Source organism: Brienomyrus brachyistius, chromosome 1 (genome assembly GCF_023856365.1).
Source record: "Brienomyrus brachyistius isolate T26 chromosome 1, BBRACH_0.4, whole genome shotgun sequence".
NCBI lineage: Eukaryota > Metazoa > Chordata > Actinopteri > Osteoglossiformes > Mormyridae > Brienomyrus > Brienomyrus brachyistius.
The window spans coordinates 37258727-37276172 of record NC_064533.1 but is presented as its reverse complement, the minus strand read 5'-3'; the positions used below and the strand labels follow the sequence as shown (position 1 = coordinate 37276172).

General features: G+C 44.7%; 1 protein-coding gene across 3 annotated transcripts in view; it reads right to left on the bottom strand.

Moving 5' to 3' along the window:
• Positions 1 to 17446, bottom strand: part of LOC125706032 (ephrin type-A receptor 3-like) — a 74920-nt gene that overhangs the window by 46909 nt on the left and 10565 nt on the right. For all 3 annotated transcript variants that reach the window (XM_048972468.1, XM_048972476.1, XM_048972484.1), the window contains exon 3: positions 14103 to 14763. In XM_048972468.1, the coding sequence (XP_048828425.1) occupies positions 14103 to 14763 (661 nt within the window). The remainder of the gene's footprint in view (positions 1 to 14102; positions 14764 to 17446) is intronic.

Genomic DNA, 17446 nt, shown 5'->3' with positions numbered 1-17446 from the left:
ACTGTTCAATATCTAAATTCTTAAAGCCTTATTGATGCTTCTGTGCCCCGTCTGCAGAGTATCATCCAGATGCCTGGTGCGTTCTGCTCGGCATAAAACAGACGCAGACCATTAGAGCATCTGGCCTTCAGGCTCACCAATACGCTGCCGTTCCCCTTCGCTGCAAAGGCTTAAGCCAAGCCAGACCCTGCAGAGTTCACACGCTCACCTGCGATAACATAATTAAGGAGTGCACGCCAAAACAACAGCGTTTCAGATGGGGGCGTCAGAGTGGGTGGGGACCTCACCAGTGCACTGGAGAATAACACAGGGCTGATGCAGTTTAACGGTGCCCCGGCAGGGTAGCAGGCAGGGGACGCGGGACTGTGGCCGCAGTGTTTACATGTCACCGGATCAGTGACGTTCAGGGAGAAAATGAAAATATAAGATGCTATCTCAAGCTGCAGTAGTTTATAGTAGATCTGGATAAGGGATAAGAAAGTGGAAAATTGGGGGTGCTTTTGAGTTTGGCAGCAGTTGAAAACCTGAAAGCTGTAAATATTCTGGAATGAACGAGCATCAGATTTATCCATTCAAATCATCGCAAGTTGCTTCTCTGTACAGCAACGTCCTCACACTCAGCTGTGCGTTGGTTCCTCCGACGTGGGGGAAATCTGCATGCCTTCCTTCCGGAGTTATAAGCACACAGCCGCTCCCCTTGAGTCGGACACCACGGGACAAGGCTGAAGCTGGGGGATTGGCCGAGCACTGTATCTGAAGAGTATGCACCCCGCGGAAGGGGCCCTGAATCTGCCAGGGTATCCATGACCCTCCAACACCCCTAAAACCAGGATGACACCAGCAAACCATCATCTTTGGTCCTCTCTGTTCACATACAGGTTTTTTAAAGATGACTCTTGTGTTACTGATCCATTCTAAATATAGTCCGGCTCTAACATTTCATAATTGCCTCAATGAAAATGATTGGTAATGAGGGGTGGCAATTCTTCTTTGCACCTGGAGACAATTTCATGCAATGGAGCACACTGTGTTTCAGCAATTACCACTGATCTGTCAAGGGCTTTGACAAATAATTTGTATTTGCGTGTTGTACTTAAAGCCTGGAGCAACAACTCAGAAGGAATCCAAAGGCTTCGGAGGGAAATCTGCTCCTCCTCTACTCTCACAAAGGGACAGATGAGAGGCAGTACAAAACAAACTTCACTGTAATTATTTAAACGTACACAATTTTACAGATACCATCAAATCACCGCTTAGGGACTTCAGTGTCACTGAAATATCATTTTTAATTCAGCAAATAATTTGACTGACAGTCCTGCGATTTAATCTATATTCAAACAAATCCTTTGGACAGAAAAAAGCAATCAAACTAAACCATGTTTAATGTATGAAATCATCATTCCACAATGGAATTAATTATATGCAGAACTATCTTATTTGGCAGTAATAATATGCAGAGCTATCAAATTCCTCAGTGTGTTACAGCCACTTGCACTATAACTACATGCAAATGGAACTTTGCATGCAGTAACCTTTCGCTGTGCATTGGAATGTAAATCAATGTTTCAACTGCTGCTCCTTTATTAACCGCAGCAACAGTAAATACAAATCACTGTAATCCACATGTCACTAAACTAATGTTATATTCACATGAAAAAAAGCACCTTTCAATGCTGTAGTGGAGGAGGCAGAGGGACATTTGCGCCCAGACGCTTCATGGTAGGGGGCCCACTGCAAAATGTACCACAGCCCCCTCCCCCCAGTCAGAAAATTGTACCCTTCTGATAACAGGCGATCATGCAAAATTCGCAATAATTTACCGATTCCCAACCCCCCCCCCCCACCCCAGTTTGGCTAATTTTACCGAGCATCCATCCACCTCCTCATCCCCCTCCCATCAGTCCCTCCCCCCCTTCTGTGAGATGCTTCCTCAGTGTTTTAAACAACACAATAATCACATCATGTGATCCAGCTATCCAGGTCATATCAGGGACAATCATTTTAAAATCCCACATCAAAAAATATGATTATCAACATGCCTATTTTGCTATTTAATGTGCGTAACACAACACCAAAGCCAAAAGCAGACATGAAATAGCAACCTATGATATTAATTATGGACCTCAATGAATTTCTATTTTAACATAATTATACAATAGCTATATCACTATGTTCATCTTTACTGCAGCGAATGGTGTCAAGAACAACCAGGATAAAGTAGTGACAGTCTAATAACAAATATAGTGAGTTTTCATGTTTTCATACTGGGAGATTGAAGTAATCTTGACTATCTGCTTAGCACAGCGCTATCAGCCATTTAGAGTGAGAAAATGGAATCTTTTCACTGGAGAACAAAAGCACGTCTGTCATTGTGGTTCCCCTGCAATTTTCTGGTACTACAGCCATTTGTTTGACAATGTCATGCCGAGTGCTAAAAATAGCCACACATGGATTCAAATGTTAATTGCATGTGGTGAAATCTGGAGATGCAGCAGCGGGCACTGCCAGTGGTCCTTTCATGCCTGGTTCACGGTGGACAGGTGCACACAGTCTGCAGTAGGAGCTAACTGTGTACCAAGTTCAAGCCTCTCCATCTATGTGATCGAAACTGGCCCTGCACCGGCACCCCGCGTGAAACTAAATAAAACACTGCATGCCTGGAAATGTGACCGGCATATGAACCTCTTCTATTAAGCATACAGCCGTAGCTCTGCCTTTCAGCTCAATAAAGGCTCTTCTGATTCAGAACCTCTGTAAATCATATCCCCATCCACACCTTGGCTGCTGTACCAGCTGAATTTCAACATCTGAAGAAGAGGTCAGAATGCAGCCAATCACAGCGCTCCAATACAGAGACTCCATGTGGCATCTTGTGCCAACTGGGCTCTCTTAACATGCCGACACACCCATATCAGGCCCATCTACCAGAAAGTGACTTTCATAAAGGTCCCCGCTTAGCACTGACGGGGACTGCATGTGACTCAGTGGGCTAAGCCTCTGTGCCTGTGACCAGGATTTTGCTGGTTTGAGCTTAGCCTCAGCAGAATTGTCATGTCTATAGGCCCTTGAGCAATGGCCTTTACCCCCAGCTCCATGGATGGCATTGCAGGCGGCCAAGCTTGCTGTCACCTACATATGTGTCTGTGTGATGTGGAGAGTAAGAAGGGGTGGACAAAAAGAGAATTTCCTCACAGAGATCAATCAAGTGTCATCATTTTTTTTATCTCCAGACCTTTAAAGGTTGGCCCCTGTGCCCCTTATTTTTTCGCTGAACCATTCAATGGTCCAAAAATCCAAACACATTCAGTGGCTTCAAGAGTAAAGAATGCAAGTTCTAATCTCAGGTAAAGACTTCAACCATCTAACCTAGAGCTCCGCCTCTAATGGAAAATGGAACAGTTGGTTAAATCAGCAACACCTAATTTACCTGTTCATGCTGATAATAGCCTATTGTCCTCAGATACATTAATCCACCCCCGAATGCTTGCTTAGGTTACCATCTGACACTTTTCCTACAGACAGTAGGAGCCTGTTTCAGAGGTATTAAACATATCATAAGTGATATGAGTGAACAGAAGTGGGTGCTCTGCAGGACTGTCATGCCATGCAGTGTTTACCTTTCATTAAGACCGATTTATATTTCTGTGTTGAGCCTATGCAGAGCTTACACAGTAGCCCACGCTGTTGCGAGTATTCATACTTGTGTACCTGTGTCGCTCCGCAGTTACACTATGAAAATGCTACTTGACTGACGGCAGTGTTTTGCTAAAACATTTTTACTGTTATAGGAAACAAAATTTATCAAGCTTTGCAATTTTAATATTTAAAAGTCTGTTTGAACTTTTGTGTAAGCTCTGCATGCGCTCTCCAAGTTAATCTTAATCATTTTCATCCTTGCTGTTTAAATCACTCATAGATGGGTTTGTGAGAAATTCTATTTTGAAATCTGCTTTTGGTTTATAAATATCGCAATATACATCACAAAAAAAATCACATTGCAATATCTGACATTTTCCAATATTGTGCATCCCTAGTGTGCAAGGCTGCAAGCATGTTTTTTAACAGTGTGAAAGGCTGCAAACATGGCAAAAACAGCAGGTTAGCAACGAGCTAAACAACTTGCCCTACACTAAAATACCCCCAGCTGGAAACTAACAACAACAAAACATTTGTGTAGGAGGAAGTGTGATGCTACCAAGCCAACCAATAAAAGTTCTTGTGGTCTTGTATCAACGCAAAGTATAGTTACATTTCTCAGGAGTTGCACATCAGGCAACGGCATAGGGTATGCAGCTATGCTGAATCTACGGTGTCAGTTTGAGGCAGCCATTGATGCAGGATTTGCTTTAAATCAGCCTTTAATGGATAAGTGGATGGATGACACCAATGTACACTGTCATTGTTCTGCCTTCCCATACTAAGCCCTGGTTATACTCTTCCATTTCCTCACTATTGCAACAGCTTCCCAAGCACATAAGAATTCATTTTGTTGTATCTGTCTGGACAGTAGACTCACATAAGAGATCGACCTTCCTTGAGATGTTACCAGCCTGAAGCTTGTCTGTGGAATTCAGTGGAGAGTCTCTCCAGCAGTCCTGTCTGCTCCTGTTCCATCTGCCAGTTACACTTTTCACTACTGAGTTCCTCTGTCTCTCGCCAATCAGCTTGTTTGACAGAGCCGTGGAGTCAGACAAGCACAAGCATCTGTCCGTGAAACATAGTATTGATGTCTCAAGTTGTTACCCTCTTCTCGTTCTTGGGCGGTCTCCTCGACCCACTCTGGGGAGCCTGTGACTCCCTTTTTTACGTTTCCAAAGACAAGAGAGAATGTTTAGGAAGTTGGAACATGAAGACATTGGTATATTCTCTCAGCTATAACAACATCGTCAATCATGCTACGCTAAGCCTGGACCGATGCCACATCAAGCCTTGTTGTTTTCATACTTGTGGTTTTGAGGACATTCTTGTCTATTAAAAAGCATGTGGCCTGTGGCAGCCGTTTGACAGAGTGAAACCTACTTTTAAAGGTACTGAAACAAATTCTGTCTCCAAAACACCAAACCCTTAAATTCACAAATCAATGAAAGATGAAAGATGAAGCTAAACATTTAAGGGTCTTATTTGCACTGCTCTAATGTAAACTAACAAGATTACTTATTCCATTTTCCCCTTATTTCTCTTACCAGGGCACATATGACACTGTATAGAACAACTTACAAATTAATTGCCCACTAAAAATAATTAACACACAAGACAATTGTGATGATGATGAATTAACTAAACCAGGTCAATTCCAATTCCTGTTAAAAGCATCACAGTGTTGTGACTATGAAACATCAGACCTTTAAGGGACAGAAGATGGAGGATTTGAACGTTGGATTTGCACTTTGGATTTGGACCTTTAGGTTGTTGGGTCAGACACTAGAGAACGCCATGCTATTTCCCCATAACATTTTTCCCCTTTCCCTGAACCTGGATTTCACAGTAAATCATATCCTGCTAGATAAAAGGGTAAAATTCTGATTTTGAATGAGAACCATACCATCGTAATAATAGCAAAAACAATACTAACATCAGCAGGACTTCACCATAAAAAATATTAGTCCAAGCTTTCTTTTGCTGTGTTTCCCTTCCTGGCAGGTAGGTGGAGTGCAGAGCATCTACTTCCCCACCCAGGGTCACACCATGATCCCAGTGGGCTTCACACAAACAGCCCAGGAGACTGAGCAGGAAAAACAGGCTGGCCTCCAGGAACACATCACGCTAGGCCTGAACTCATTTCCACAGAGATAAATAAACGCAAGCAGGATGATCTATAGCTGTATCTCACCCTAATTTGGGCTGCTTTTCCTAAGAATGGGCAACTCACCAATAACCAAGCACATAATAAAGTGCCATGTCCCATTTTCAAGGACAGTTTATGAAGATTTTTCAGGGACAAGATTCAGTGCGCTGAAACAATGTTCACTGCAAGCATGAGAACTTCACTGAAAGCAGCGACAGGGTTTCGCAATGCCAGGCACTAAATCTTGCTAAATCGCACCCTGCTTTACAGTAACAATCTGTCTGCATTGACAGAGCTGTCCAGCAAGGCACTCGAACAAATCCCCACTGAGATGATTCGGGGCTTGCTACCTGCTACACTGATTAAGATGGAGGAGCAACACAAGAACCCAGCATAGCTTCCAAAAGCAAAAGGTCAAGGTCATAAAGACTGGCTCTATGTGTTCTCTCCAGGGGCCACGGATGTAACAGAGGGGCCTTGAGGTTGAGCTTCAACACAAATTCCAGCCTGGCATCATTTTGCTGCAAAAGATCAGCCTATGTCTCTGGGTGGTAACCCTAATCATGCAGGAGCGTGAGAGGTTGAATAATGGCCATCTGCTTTCCGTCTTCATCAGCAAGCATCGCTCAAAATTAGATTTTAAGCATTGACCAAAATAGGCACTTTTGCTTTCTGGTTGCTATGCTAGAATAGGCCTCTGTTGCTTTCAGCCTGGTGAATGGACTCCCCCCAGCCTGCTGAGGAAGAGGGGGCCCAGCCATCAGCAGAGAAGTCGCTGTCAGTGGGGCCTTGTCCCGCTGTCAGGCCTGCACCACGGCCATCGATCACCGTCAGCCCCTCTCTGCCCCGCACCCCCAGCAACCACCGGGGGTCCATCCCAAATAAGCGGCACCTGCATCTGGAAAAAGGGCGGGGAGGGGGGCACATTCCTCAGCTCATGGTCGCTGTCTTTGAAGTGAAAAGTGCCGGTGCCCCAGTCTTGAGGGGGATTTTTAAGGACTGCTGCCCCTTCTCACGTCTCCACCCTCCTTACTCTAGAAGGTGAGACCATAAAGGAACAGTTGGATAAGCAAACAGCCTTTGATGCCATGAATAGATGCTTCATACAGCAAGCCATGGGACTGGGGCAGATGCTCCGACATTTGTTCTGTCTCTAGTTTGATTTGATTATTTTCATTATAGTAATTGATTTCTTGGGTAGTACAGGCTGTTAAAATAACTCCTTCCCACAAGTCTTCACAGTTGACATAATGTAGTGATACTGTTACTGATTTAGATTTTTCTAAATAATCTGTTTAAATTTGTCATATAAGAATAGAGTCATTGACATTTTTGAACTTTGGTGGTGCAAGGAAAATATAATCAACTGTAGGCCTGTTGAGGTAAAAAGCACCTATGAGTTGAATAGATTTAGACTCAATAGCTGCCAAAAACATAATTTTTAGAAAAAATCAATGCAGTATGAGCTATATCAATAAACAATTTCTTTGAAACTTACCACCACACTGGCAAGAAAAGTGCCACCAATCCATCTGAAATCCATTTCAACCACTCTGCCTCGCTTTTCCAAGCATGCATCCTAGTCAAAACCTGGTTGTCGCAATCATTCACTGCGCTGACATCAGAAAGCACTACTGACACTTTGTAAGATCATGCTGAAATAATCTCATCCCATAATCTAGAGGCAGAAAATGTCAAGTCTGGTATTTTAGGGAGAAAAAAAAAGTTTTGGGGTCATACTCAAGGAATGAGCACCCCTCTGCTAAAATTGACAGGATAACCAAATGCTAGTCTAATGGGCTCCATCTGGGATGGGACCTCAGTTTATGTAGGATAATTGCTCGATTAGGCACTTGGCAAACCTGGGCATTACGGTGGCTTTGGGAACAAAATAATGATTCAGCCACAATGACCCCCAGACTTATTATCTGAAGTGACAACTGTCTCAGATCCCAAGAACAATAGCCAACTGTAGACTCGTTATGTATCAGTGAATCGTTCTGCCCAGGATGAAGAGGATACACTCACAGCTTTAAGCTATTGTCACTTATCCTTGTCCTTGTTGGGTTAACCCAACAGTTTACAGGCATTGTGGTCTACTGTGCCTCAAAAATATACAAACTGGTTTACACTCCTACTTCAGACCTTTGCACCACTTTTTGAAGAGGGTGGGCAGTCACCGTTTGTCTTGAGGAACTCAGTAAGAAGCCAGTCTATGTTTGCCCTAATTCTTTATATGAGCACATGCTATTTTGTTTGTTCCTAGGCCCCAGAAATGTTTGTAGCATACAACCCTGAGCTATATATTAGGCACATGAGGGTTACATGTCTCTTTCCTATTAAAACAGCAATTTTTCTTTGTCATCGGATTAGTCATGCATTGTTTTGTTTTCCCCATCTACATACAACAAAAAGTGATCTCAGCCCCGATGAAGCTCATAACTTTTTCTAAAATCTGTTCTCGAATGGTATCCAGCTGGGTAGACGATGCTTTAGGTTCTTTGGCCAAACCTTAACATAGCAAAATGCAGACTGTTCCTCATTTGCAAATAGAGGCAGTTCATATGGTCTTAGTGCCATCTGACTAGCACTTGTGGAGACACCCAGCTGTGGGATGGCATGTGGTACCTGGCTCCCAGCGAAGCATCTGAGTGCTGACTGGGTTCCTAACAGAGAACAGAGGGTAAAGCATTTATGGCTGGTGGGGAATGACATAAAACACACGGCATGCAACCAACACAGGAGCATGCATGCAGGGATGCGATGCTGCCAAAACCCATCAGGTCCTGGCAGGGAGCACTTCTCCTCCAATTGTATTACGTAGCCTCAGTGGGGACACAGCCATGGAAATATATGACAGTCACATTCAGTTCTAATAAAAGTCTTCCAAGTCAAAAGTATTTTAACTGCCTGTTTCCACAAAGTAACAGTCGGTAAGTGTTTATGATAAGAATGTGGAGTTATTGTTGAGAAAGGTGCATTTAAAACACATCGTCATAGTGAAGAGCAATCATAGGCCAAAACCTGGAATGACACGTAACACCTTCGCATGGTAGCCATGTATTTTGTAGAGTTCTGATTGTGTTAGTGGTCTTAAGCACTGTGCCGAATGGCTCATCTCCTACAGGAAGAAGCTGCTTTAGTAATCAGTGACTGGGGAAATTAACGACCGTCAGCAACAAACTAAGGAAACAGCACCCTAAGTCCTCCTGAGCATGCCTGATTATCATCATACTTATTTTAATGATCATAATCATCACCATCACGCCCCAAACTATCTAAAAACACGTTTAGGAATAGAGAGAGAAAATTACCCCCAAGTATAACCAGCATTATTATGTACACATTAATTAATACTAGATGTTCAGAGGATGAAGAAATATGAATTTTTAAAAGTTAGAAATTCATGGGGGCAGCTTGGTGGCTCTGGGGTCGACCTCACACCTCCAGAGCTCTCAGTTTGATTCCTGTTTGGTTTACATGTTCTCCCTGTGTTTGTTTATTTCGGGAACTTTGGCTTGCCCCCACAAGTGAAAAACTTGGAGTTAGATGATCTGGTGAGTCTGTTTTGCCCATAGTGTGTCTGTGCCTGGAGCTGGACTGGCATCCCATCCAGGGTGTCCCCTGCCCTGTGTCCTCCTTTGGACTGGCATCCCATCCAGGGTGTCCCCTGCCCTGTGTCCTCCTTTGGACTGGCATCCCATCCAGGGTGTCCCCTGCCCTGTGTCCTCCGATGGACTGACATCCCATCCAGGGTGTCCCCTGCCCTGTGTCCTCCTTTGGACTGACATCCCATCCAGGGTGTCCCCTGCCCTGTGTCCTCCTTTGGACTGACATCCCATCCAGGGTGTCCCCTGCCCTGTGTCCTCCTTTGGACTGACATCCCATCCAGGGTGTCCCCTGCCCTGTGTCCTCCTTTGGACTGACATCCCATCCAGGGTGTCCCCTGCCCTGTGTCCTCCTTTGGACTGACATCCCATCCAGGGTGTCCCCTGCCCTGTGTCCTCCTTTGGACTGACATCCCATCCAGGGTGTCCCCTGCCCTGTGTCCTCCTGATGGACTGGCATCCCATCCAGGGTGTCCCCTGCCCTGTGTCCTCCTGATGGACTGGCATCCCATCCAGGGTGTCCCCTGCCCTGTGTCCTCCTTTGGACTGACATCCCATCCAGGGTGTCCCCTGCCCTGTGTCCTCCTGATGGACTGGCATCCCATCCAGGGTGTCCCCTGCCTTGTGCCCAGAGCTGACCTACTTACTATAATTCTGTGCTGGACAAGCAGCTTATGGATGATGGATGGATGACAATTCATGTCTAAATTTTTAAAAGCTGCTGTAAAACTTCTGATCAGACCTCTCATTGTATACAAGGTTAATCCCATCTCTTTCACCATAAATCTGAATTACTGCTTGCAGGATTCAGGGCAGCCAGTCCGACAGCGAGTGTCTCAGGAGCACATCAGTGCCTTGGAGATAATAATAGCGACCCACAGTGTGGTCCAGATTGCTGGGGCCATGTTTTTTTAATCTTGGAAGCCCTTGGTGGCTTCTGAACCCCCCCACCCCCTCATCACACTTTCCTCGACGGATCTAATCAGGTCTGATAAGTAATCAGGGAGGGTTTGTGCCGGAATCAGATGTCTGGGCAAATCCTGCAGGAATGCAAAGCGTCGCGAGCCGCTGGGAGGCAGCTGCAAGCACGGGACGCCCTGCCAGGCCCCGGCTGGCACCTGCACTCTGTTTTTGTTGTGTTTAGATCAGATGATAGCTTGTAGAAAGCATGGATGATGGCCGGGTGGTTCACCTGCCACTTCTTACTGATTCATATCTCATAGTCACATTTACAAAGCTTTCATTTGGTTTGTTAAAATCAGGTACCTCTAAAAGTGCATACAGAATTGCTGGAATCAGAAATGATTCTGGTCTGAAAATCAGCAAAGATGACATTAAATTCCAGTATTCAGATGCCGGCTCTTTACATTCTCTCATTTACCCTGATTTATAACTGACTCTACATTGACAGCATACTGTATGAGGAAAAAAAGGAGCAAATGAACATTTACAATAATTACATGAGGGTGGTTCCCTTTGTCTTAGATCTATCAGTAATATGATGCATGTACAAAATTTCCAAACTCTATTCATCTTTATGTGACAGGAGTAACGTAGCACTCTTACGTCTCTTTAAAACCTGCAACATGAGGATTCAGCAAATCATGTCAGTTATCCTAGACGAACAGAGATGCAGTTCAGCAGAGGGTAAACATGTCAGGCACAATGGAAGCGCTGCAAAGCCTCGGCAGTGAGGCCAGACACAGAGTAAGACGAAAAGGAACAGGCCAGATGCCCCGCTGAACACAGCGCCACATGAAATATTTAACAAAGGCGCTCTGAGCACAGCGACATCACAGCCAACCAGATGACTCCCATCAAGACTCTCGGCGATGAAAAGCAGGTCCATCCTCCATGAAATAATCTGCTTTATGAGTACAGTGCTCCTTCCCGGCGTAATCTATCCGTTAGCACTTGGGGCCTGCAGAGAGCCCGTTTTCCTGCTGGCTTTCTGTGCTGAGGTGCAGCTGTCCTGTTCTGGGTGTAACATAAGCCCTTATTAGGCTCCATTAGAGCCCTCTGAAACTAATAAGAGATTGTCAAATACATCCAAACATTCACACGACTGCTCCAAAGGACAGCAGCGCGGAGAGTGGCGAACTTGATGTGGAACCATCAGCTGCCGTCCTGGTTTTTCTTCCTCGTTTGTCATACTAAGGAGTGGCCAGGCTTATCTGTATTGTTTCACTACTAGTAGGGGGACTGTATTGCTGGCAAAGTTCTTAATGAACTGAATTTGCCAGCCACATGCTTAATACTTTTGAAAAATAACAACAGAATGTCTAAACACTATGTCTTTGCCTAGTCAATACTAAAACCGTGACCCTCTACCAGTTATAGAAAATGGACAATATAAAATATGAGCCTTCGTTTTGTACAGTTTCCCAGCTGCTTCTGGTCATACAAATCTGCATTTTTTTTTAAACATGCTCTGAGTTACTAACTTGCTGCATGTCCAGCTGCAAAGAGCGCAGTAACAGACAGGTAACAGATCCTCCTGCTGCACAGGTGAAGCTACACCATGTATCTTTATTTTCAATGGTGTACTTATTATTTACCTTCAAAACTAAAGTAAAAGTCTGAATAATGAGGTCAAGCAGACAATTATCTTTACTGTCTTACATCTATCATTGTGTATGGACTGTCAAACAAAGAATGCATGTAGGTGTCCATTGTCCTCTTAATGAAAAGGACAGACTACTGAAGCCTAAGATCATAACCAAGGTCATACCAAAGCCAACCCCTGATTACAATTCAATCATATACAAATGAGAGCATGGTCACCAATCTCGCGGCTTCACGCCAAATGGCACTGCCTCTCTCAACTCTATTAGTCCTGCAGAAGTAAATCTGAACTGTGCAACAATACCCTGTCTTACAGATTCAACATAACCAAGTGCTCAGTTTAACGCCACATCAGTGACGCATGGTTACAAAACCACACTCCCTCGTTCTGAACAGCCACTGACTCCCAAGGACACAGCTGTGATTTCAGCGCAGGCTCGTCCGGTTCCACTCAGGCCTTTTCGGACTGCTCCACCATCACCCTTCTGCACAGTGACAGGCCGTCATCAGCAGTGAAGAGAGGTTAGGCTGTACTGGTATACACTGTGAACGCTGCAGGTCCCGCCTGGGCTTGGACTGAAGTCAAATCATCACAGAGACTAGCCAGTGTTTCTGTGGTAGCCAGCAGCCAGGACCTTTATTAATACAGCTCCGGGTATCCAGGACCTGCGCTTTTACAGAATGTCTCTGTACAGTATCCATGTCATTCAATACAAAGCTCTTTGCTGGCAAGAGACGCATGCAGCACAATTTCCAAATCATGGTGCCGTCAAATGCAAATGCTGTAGTGGAGGAATAGCATATAAAATCACTAGCTGTAAAGGAAACAGAATACCCTAAATATGAGTGTCTGCACTGTTAACGTAATTATCCATCTATCCATCTTTAAAAATGTGCTCAGCCTGAAGCCTATCCCAGGAAGCACAGAGCGAAAGGACACTCAAGATGGGGTGCCACTTCCTGACATTGGCAGTTAATATAATTAGCAAATAAGTAAGAGAAATATACAGAAGGAACTAATGCTAAAAATAATATTTCTGTGACATTCCTTGTTATATTACATAAATTCACATGTTATTTTTCTACGTATTGCAATGTGTGAAAATCTTTCTTACCCTAGTAATGCAATTAGTAATGGCACATGGTAATACTTCTGTGCTACAGTAACTCTTTTCTGCTTTGGTGAAGTTAATCCAGCATATAAAGCCAGAAATCAGCGACTGAGCATCAGAACGGACACAGTGCCCAGCTCTCCGGCATCCAGGGTCATGCAAGGCCAGCAGCCGAAAAGCCCTTGGAGGTCCCTCAAAAGCTGGTCCCCTAAGGCACTTCATTACCCCAGACTCCACTGCCCCCCCGATTCCCTGCGATGCCCTGCCTGGCCCCCACTACACAGTGCCCTGATGAGGTGCTGTGAGAGAGTGTTTCCATGGGTCCAAACCATTTCAAGCTGTTTTCTGCCGAGAAACTTCATCAGACCCTTCCTGGGGTCAAGCCCAGCAATCTGCTGGATGGAGCTTATCCCACCCCCCCCTCGACAGACATGAGGAGCAACTACATTTAAAACTGCCAATCCTGTTACTATTACTTATTCCTAAAATGCTTATTCTGTGATGTTTGGCCTCAGTTGAAACCTGTGACCTCATCTCAGAACAGCTCCTGATTAACAAAACATTAACCACAAAGCCACCTGGATTACTGATTCTTCCTTTTAAATGTTTGCTAAATGAGATGGTGTGGATTTTAAAAGATGCTCCAGGTTTCACTTGTCACTAATGATAATTGTCACTCCATATGTAATTGCACTGCTCTCTCCTTGCCCTCCAGCATTGTTATAATGTCCTGGAAGGTATGATTGTCTCAACACTATCCTGTCACTACATTGTTAGTCACTCCTGTGCTCACAAATTGCTGTTTTTATTTTTTTCTTCTATGCAATTATACCTTTGAAAGTTTAATTGCCATCAGCTTATCTGCCAAGAATTTCAGTGATGATAAAACCACAGATTGTTTATGTAGCGTAGTGTAGCATTTTCTTCATTTTTTTTAGGGATTCATCCATGTTTTTTATGTTTTTAATCTTCTGCCAGCCTGCTGCAATTGTCACATTCCTAGGAAAGAAAGCATGAAGGTCGAGAGCCTACCTTGGCAGGAAAGCCCTCGTTCCTCGTAGCCAATGTTACACAGACACTTCCCAATGGGCACCAGCCATTCCCCCTCAGGGCTACAGTACATCTTTGGGAGATCCTCCTGCTTGGAGTTGTTGACGCAGGAGCCCAGAACTTCCACTAGAGACTGGAACTCCATATGCACTGTGTCAGGGAACATGGCCAGGTTGCGCACTATAGAGGGGCACTTCTTATAGTATACCCGCACCGACACCAGGGCCACACAGGCCCCCACATCCTGGAAGGCCAGGTAGAAGCCCTTCCTGGTGATGGGTCCCACCTCCCGCACCTCCGTGTTAAGCTTGAGGATCCGGTCACCCAGGTCCGTTTGTGTAAAACTCTCGTCGGCTGCAATGGTGTCGATTTTGACGTACTGGTGCTCCCTGAACTTGACACCCTGGTCCTCATCTGTCTCTAGGTAGTAAAGGTTGAAGGTCTCTTTGCAGGTGCCCAGGACCAGGGGAATACTGTTGCAATCTCTCAGAGTAAACTTGAGTTCTACATAAATCTTCTGTGCGGAGTTGCGAGGGATCCAGTTGGTCCTCAACCAGTTGTTCTGGTTGTACTCCATGACGTTGCACACCTGGAAGGTCCGGATGGGCGTGTAGTGTTCATCCACACCACTGATCTCTTCCCACTGGAAAAAAAAAAACAGAGAAAGACATCTTAAGATAAATCGAACCGGGGTTTGTCCATTATTTTCAGCAATTTAAACTGCAGACGTATTGCAACGCCCTTCCATTATGAACAATATGTGACCTTAAAATCTTGCATACGTAAATCACTCCTGATTCAATTTAAGATAAAAGCTTTACAACGGCGATCATCAAACGAACTCCTCTGCTTTAACATCTCCATATCATCGACTGGTGAACAGTATCAAATCCTGCCAAGTAAATCCTGTCACAGCAGCCCAAAACCAGAGACAGCAAGTGTGTCCCAGACATTACAATTAACTACACAGGATTCATTTTTAATTTATTTAAGTAAACCTCTTTCTTCTTGTTTAGATGTTGAAATGTTAGTGCATCTTTAAGAACAGTACAGTAATAGGATTATTTTTAAATTATTAAAAATTGTTTTACTTGAAGTCTTTTTATTTTAATTTTGAGTATGTGCAATATGACAATTTTGACAACAGATCAGAATACTGTTTTTTTTCTGGCTACTGCTCCCTCTGCCCCCCAGCCTTGACTCCCACACATATCAGAGCATCGTTACTGCAGTGCCCTACACATCCCTCCCAAAGCTTAGCACAGCACGGGGAGCCCGCCCTCCTCGACCTACAGCGCAGAGCCTTTCCTGGCCCATTCCCGGATCCCCCCCCCCCCCCCCCCCCCCCAAGCTGGATCTCCGGGAATGAAAGCCAGGTGCTGGTGCCGTAGCACATGCTCAGATTGCAGGCGGCGTCGATGAGATGCGGAAGATGAGGTGCGCGTAGCACGGCACAGAGCATCAGGATAGCCGTCCTCTGTCATGCATGACATCAGTGCGGCGAGCCCCCACACCCTGGGCATTCCTCCGCCTGCTAAGAACGCCAGGCACCTCCTCATGAAAGACCACGTTCAACACACTATCTGGTGTCTCCGGACATCTTCCGCGGCACTCATGAAGGGGCAAGCGGTTGCCCCATTTACTGAAGGGCTGACGGAGTGGAGAGGTCGTCTCTCGGTGACGGGAGCTGAGAGAGACAGAACTCCGCGTGCCAAGGCCACCCAGGCCACGTCTCCCAGGCCGGCTTCAGGAAACGGCACCTACGAGTCTTGCAACCGAATACAATCCTGGGCTGAGGACGACTGTCATTTTTCAAAATATCACTTTACCACGGTAATCCCCTCAAGCAGGGAAAAGCTGCATATATGGAAATGGGAAAACGGGCCCTTGGTGCATCTGGCAGGAGCCCGGCCTGTGTGCGCGCACTCTGAAGGCAGGCCAACTGGTAAATACTTTCAACTAATAGAGTTGCTGGCACAAGGCAACTATCATAAGAAGTGCTTGTGTTTCAGAAAGATATGTAATGAAATTATAATCCTCTACTTACTCATATTACAGCAGAATTACATTAGTGCTAGAAAAGTCAGACTTAGACCTCAGCCACATGGCGGAGTCGTGTGCATGACTCACATAAATACATCGTTTACTTTATTTCCACCATTATTCTCCAAAGGCAGACCAGAGGCTTCTTCTATCCAATTTTTAGTAGAATTGTTGCATCATCTAGTGTCCCGCCAAGGCCGTTCCGAGGAATCAGCAGAACACAGTGATAGTGCAAACCCAGGAACGTGATTAAGGCTGTGCTTGTGCAAGGCGACAGCCAGCCTGTCCCACACCAAAGTTAGCTTGGCCGAAGGTCACAGCTGTGAGCACGTCACTCAAAGGGATCAAAGGGGGGTCATGATGTAAGGTGACACTTTGCATTGGGCCATTCATTCAGACTGTTATGTTTGTCCCCAATTTGAAAATGCTTACACATATATTACTTTTACATCACAGCCTTATTTTACCATCTATTTTAATATATTTTCAGAAGCATTATTTCTAGAAATGAATTATATACAGTGCTGTGCATTGGTCTGAGGCAGTCAAAGAAAATGTTTAAAGTTATTTATGTGGGTGGTAAGTGTATATTTGCTTAGAGGAAAAAAATATATATAAATAAATATATAATTTAACATTAAAACATACACAATAATTTATTCTGTTCTCCAAAAAGTTACTGATATTTAGCTGGATGGCTTGAGAAACACACCTTAAGTTCCCAAACCTCTCCTCGGGGGCATCTCACCACCTCTTCCATTAATTACCTAATTAATTTAATTGAAAAACCCAATGAGCTACTGAATAGTCAAATAGGATGTGATATCGGTCGAGATAAAGAAATACATTGGTGTATTTTCCAGCAAGTGCAAATACTGGGCATGTTGAAATGGCTGAGCTGACAGACATAATATCATAGTTTGACATCCACAGGAAGATCATTTAAACATCATTTCCTTTGACTGCCTAAGGCTTCTGCAGTGCTGTTTTCTGCATAAGAAATTCAGCAATGTGATGTAAAATGAATTATCTATGGTCAAGAGAAAACATAATCTATGATGCGGCTTTAGAAGATGCTCATTAATATGTGCAGCCTTTTCAGGGCCCCAAGTCAGACAGAAAGGAACACAGATGAAGTGATTTACCCCACAGACAAATGGCGCGCCTCCACCTGGCATTCCCACACCTCTGCCAGAAACCCAAGATCCGACACCTAGCGTCAACCGAGCTTACATTTCCAGCAGCGGGACGCCGTAGACAAGTGGCTTCTATCAGTCAGCAGC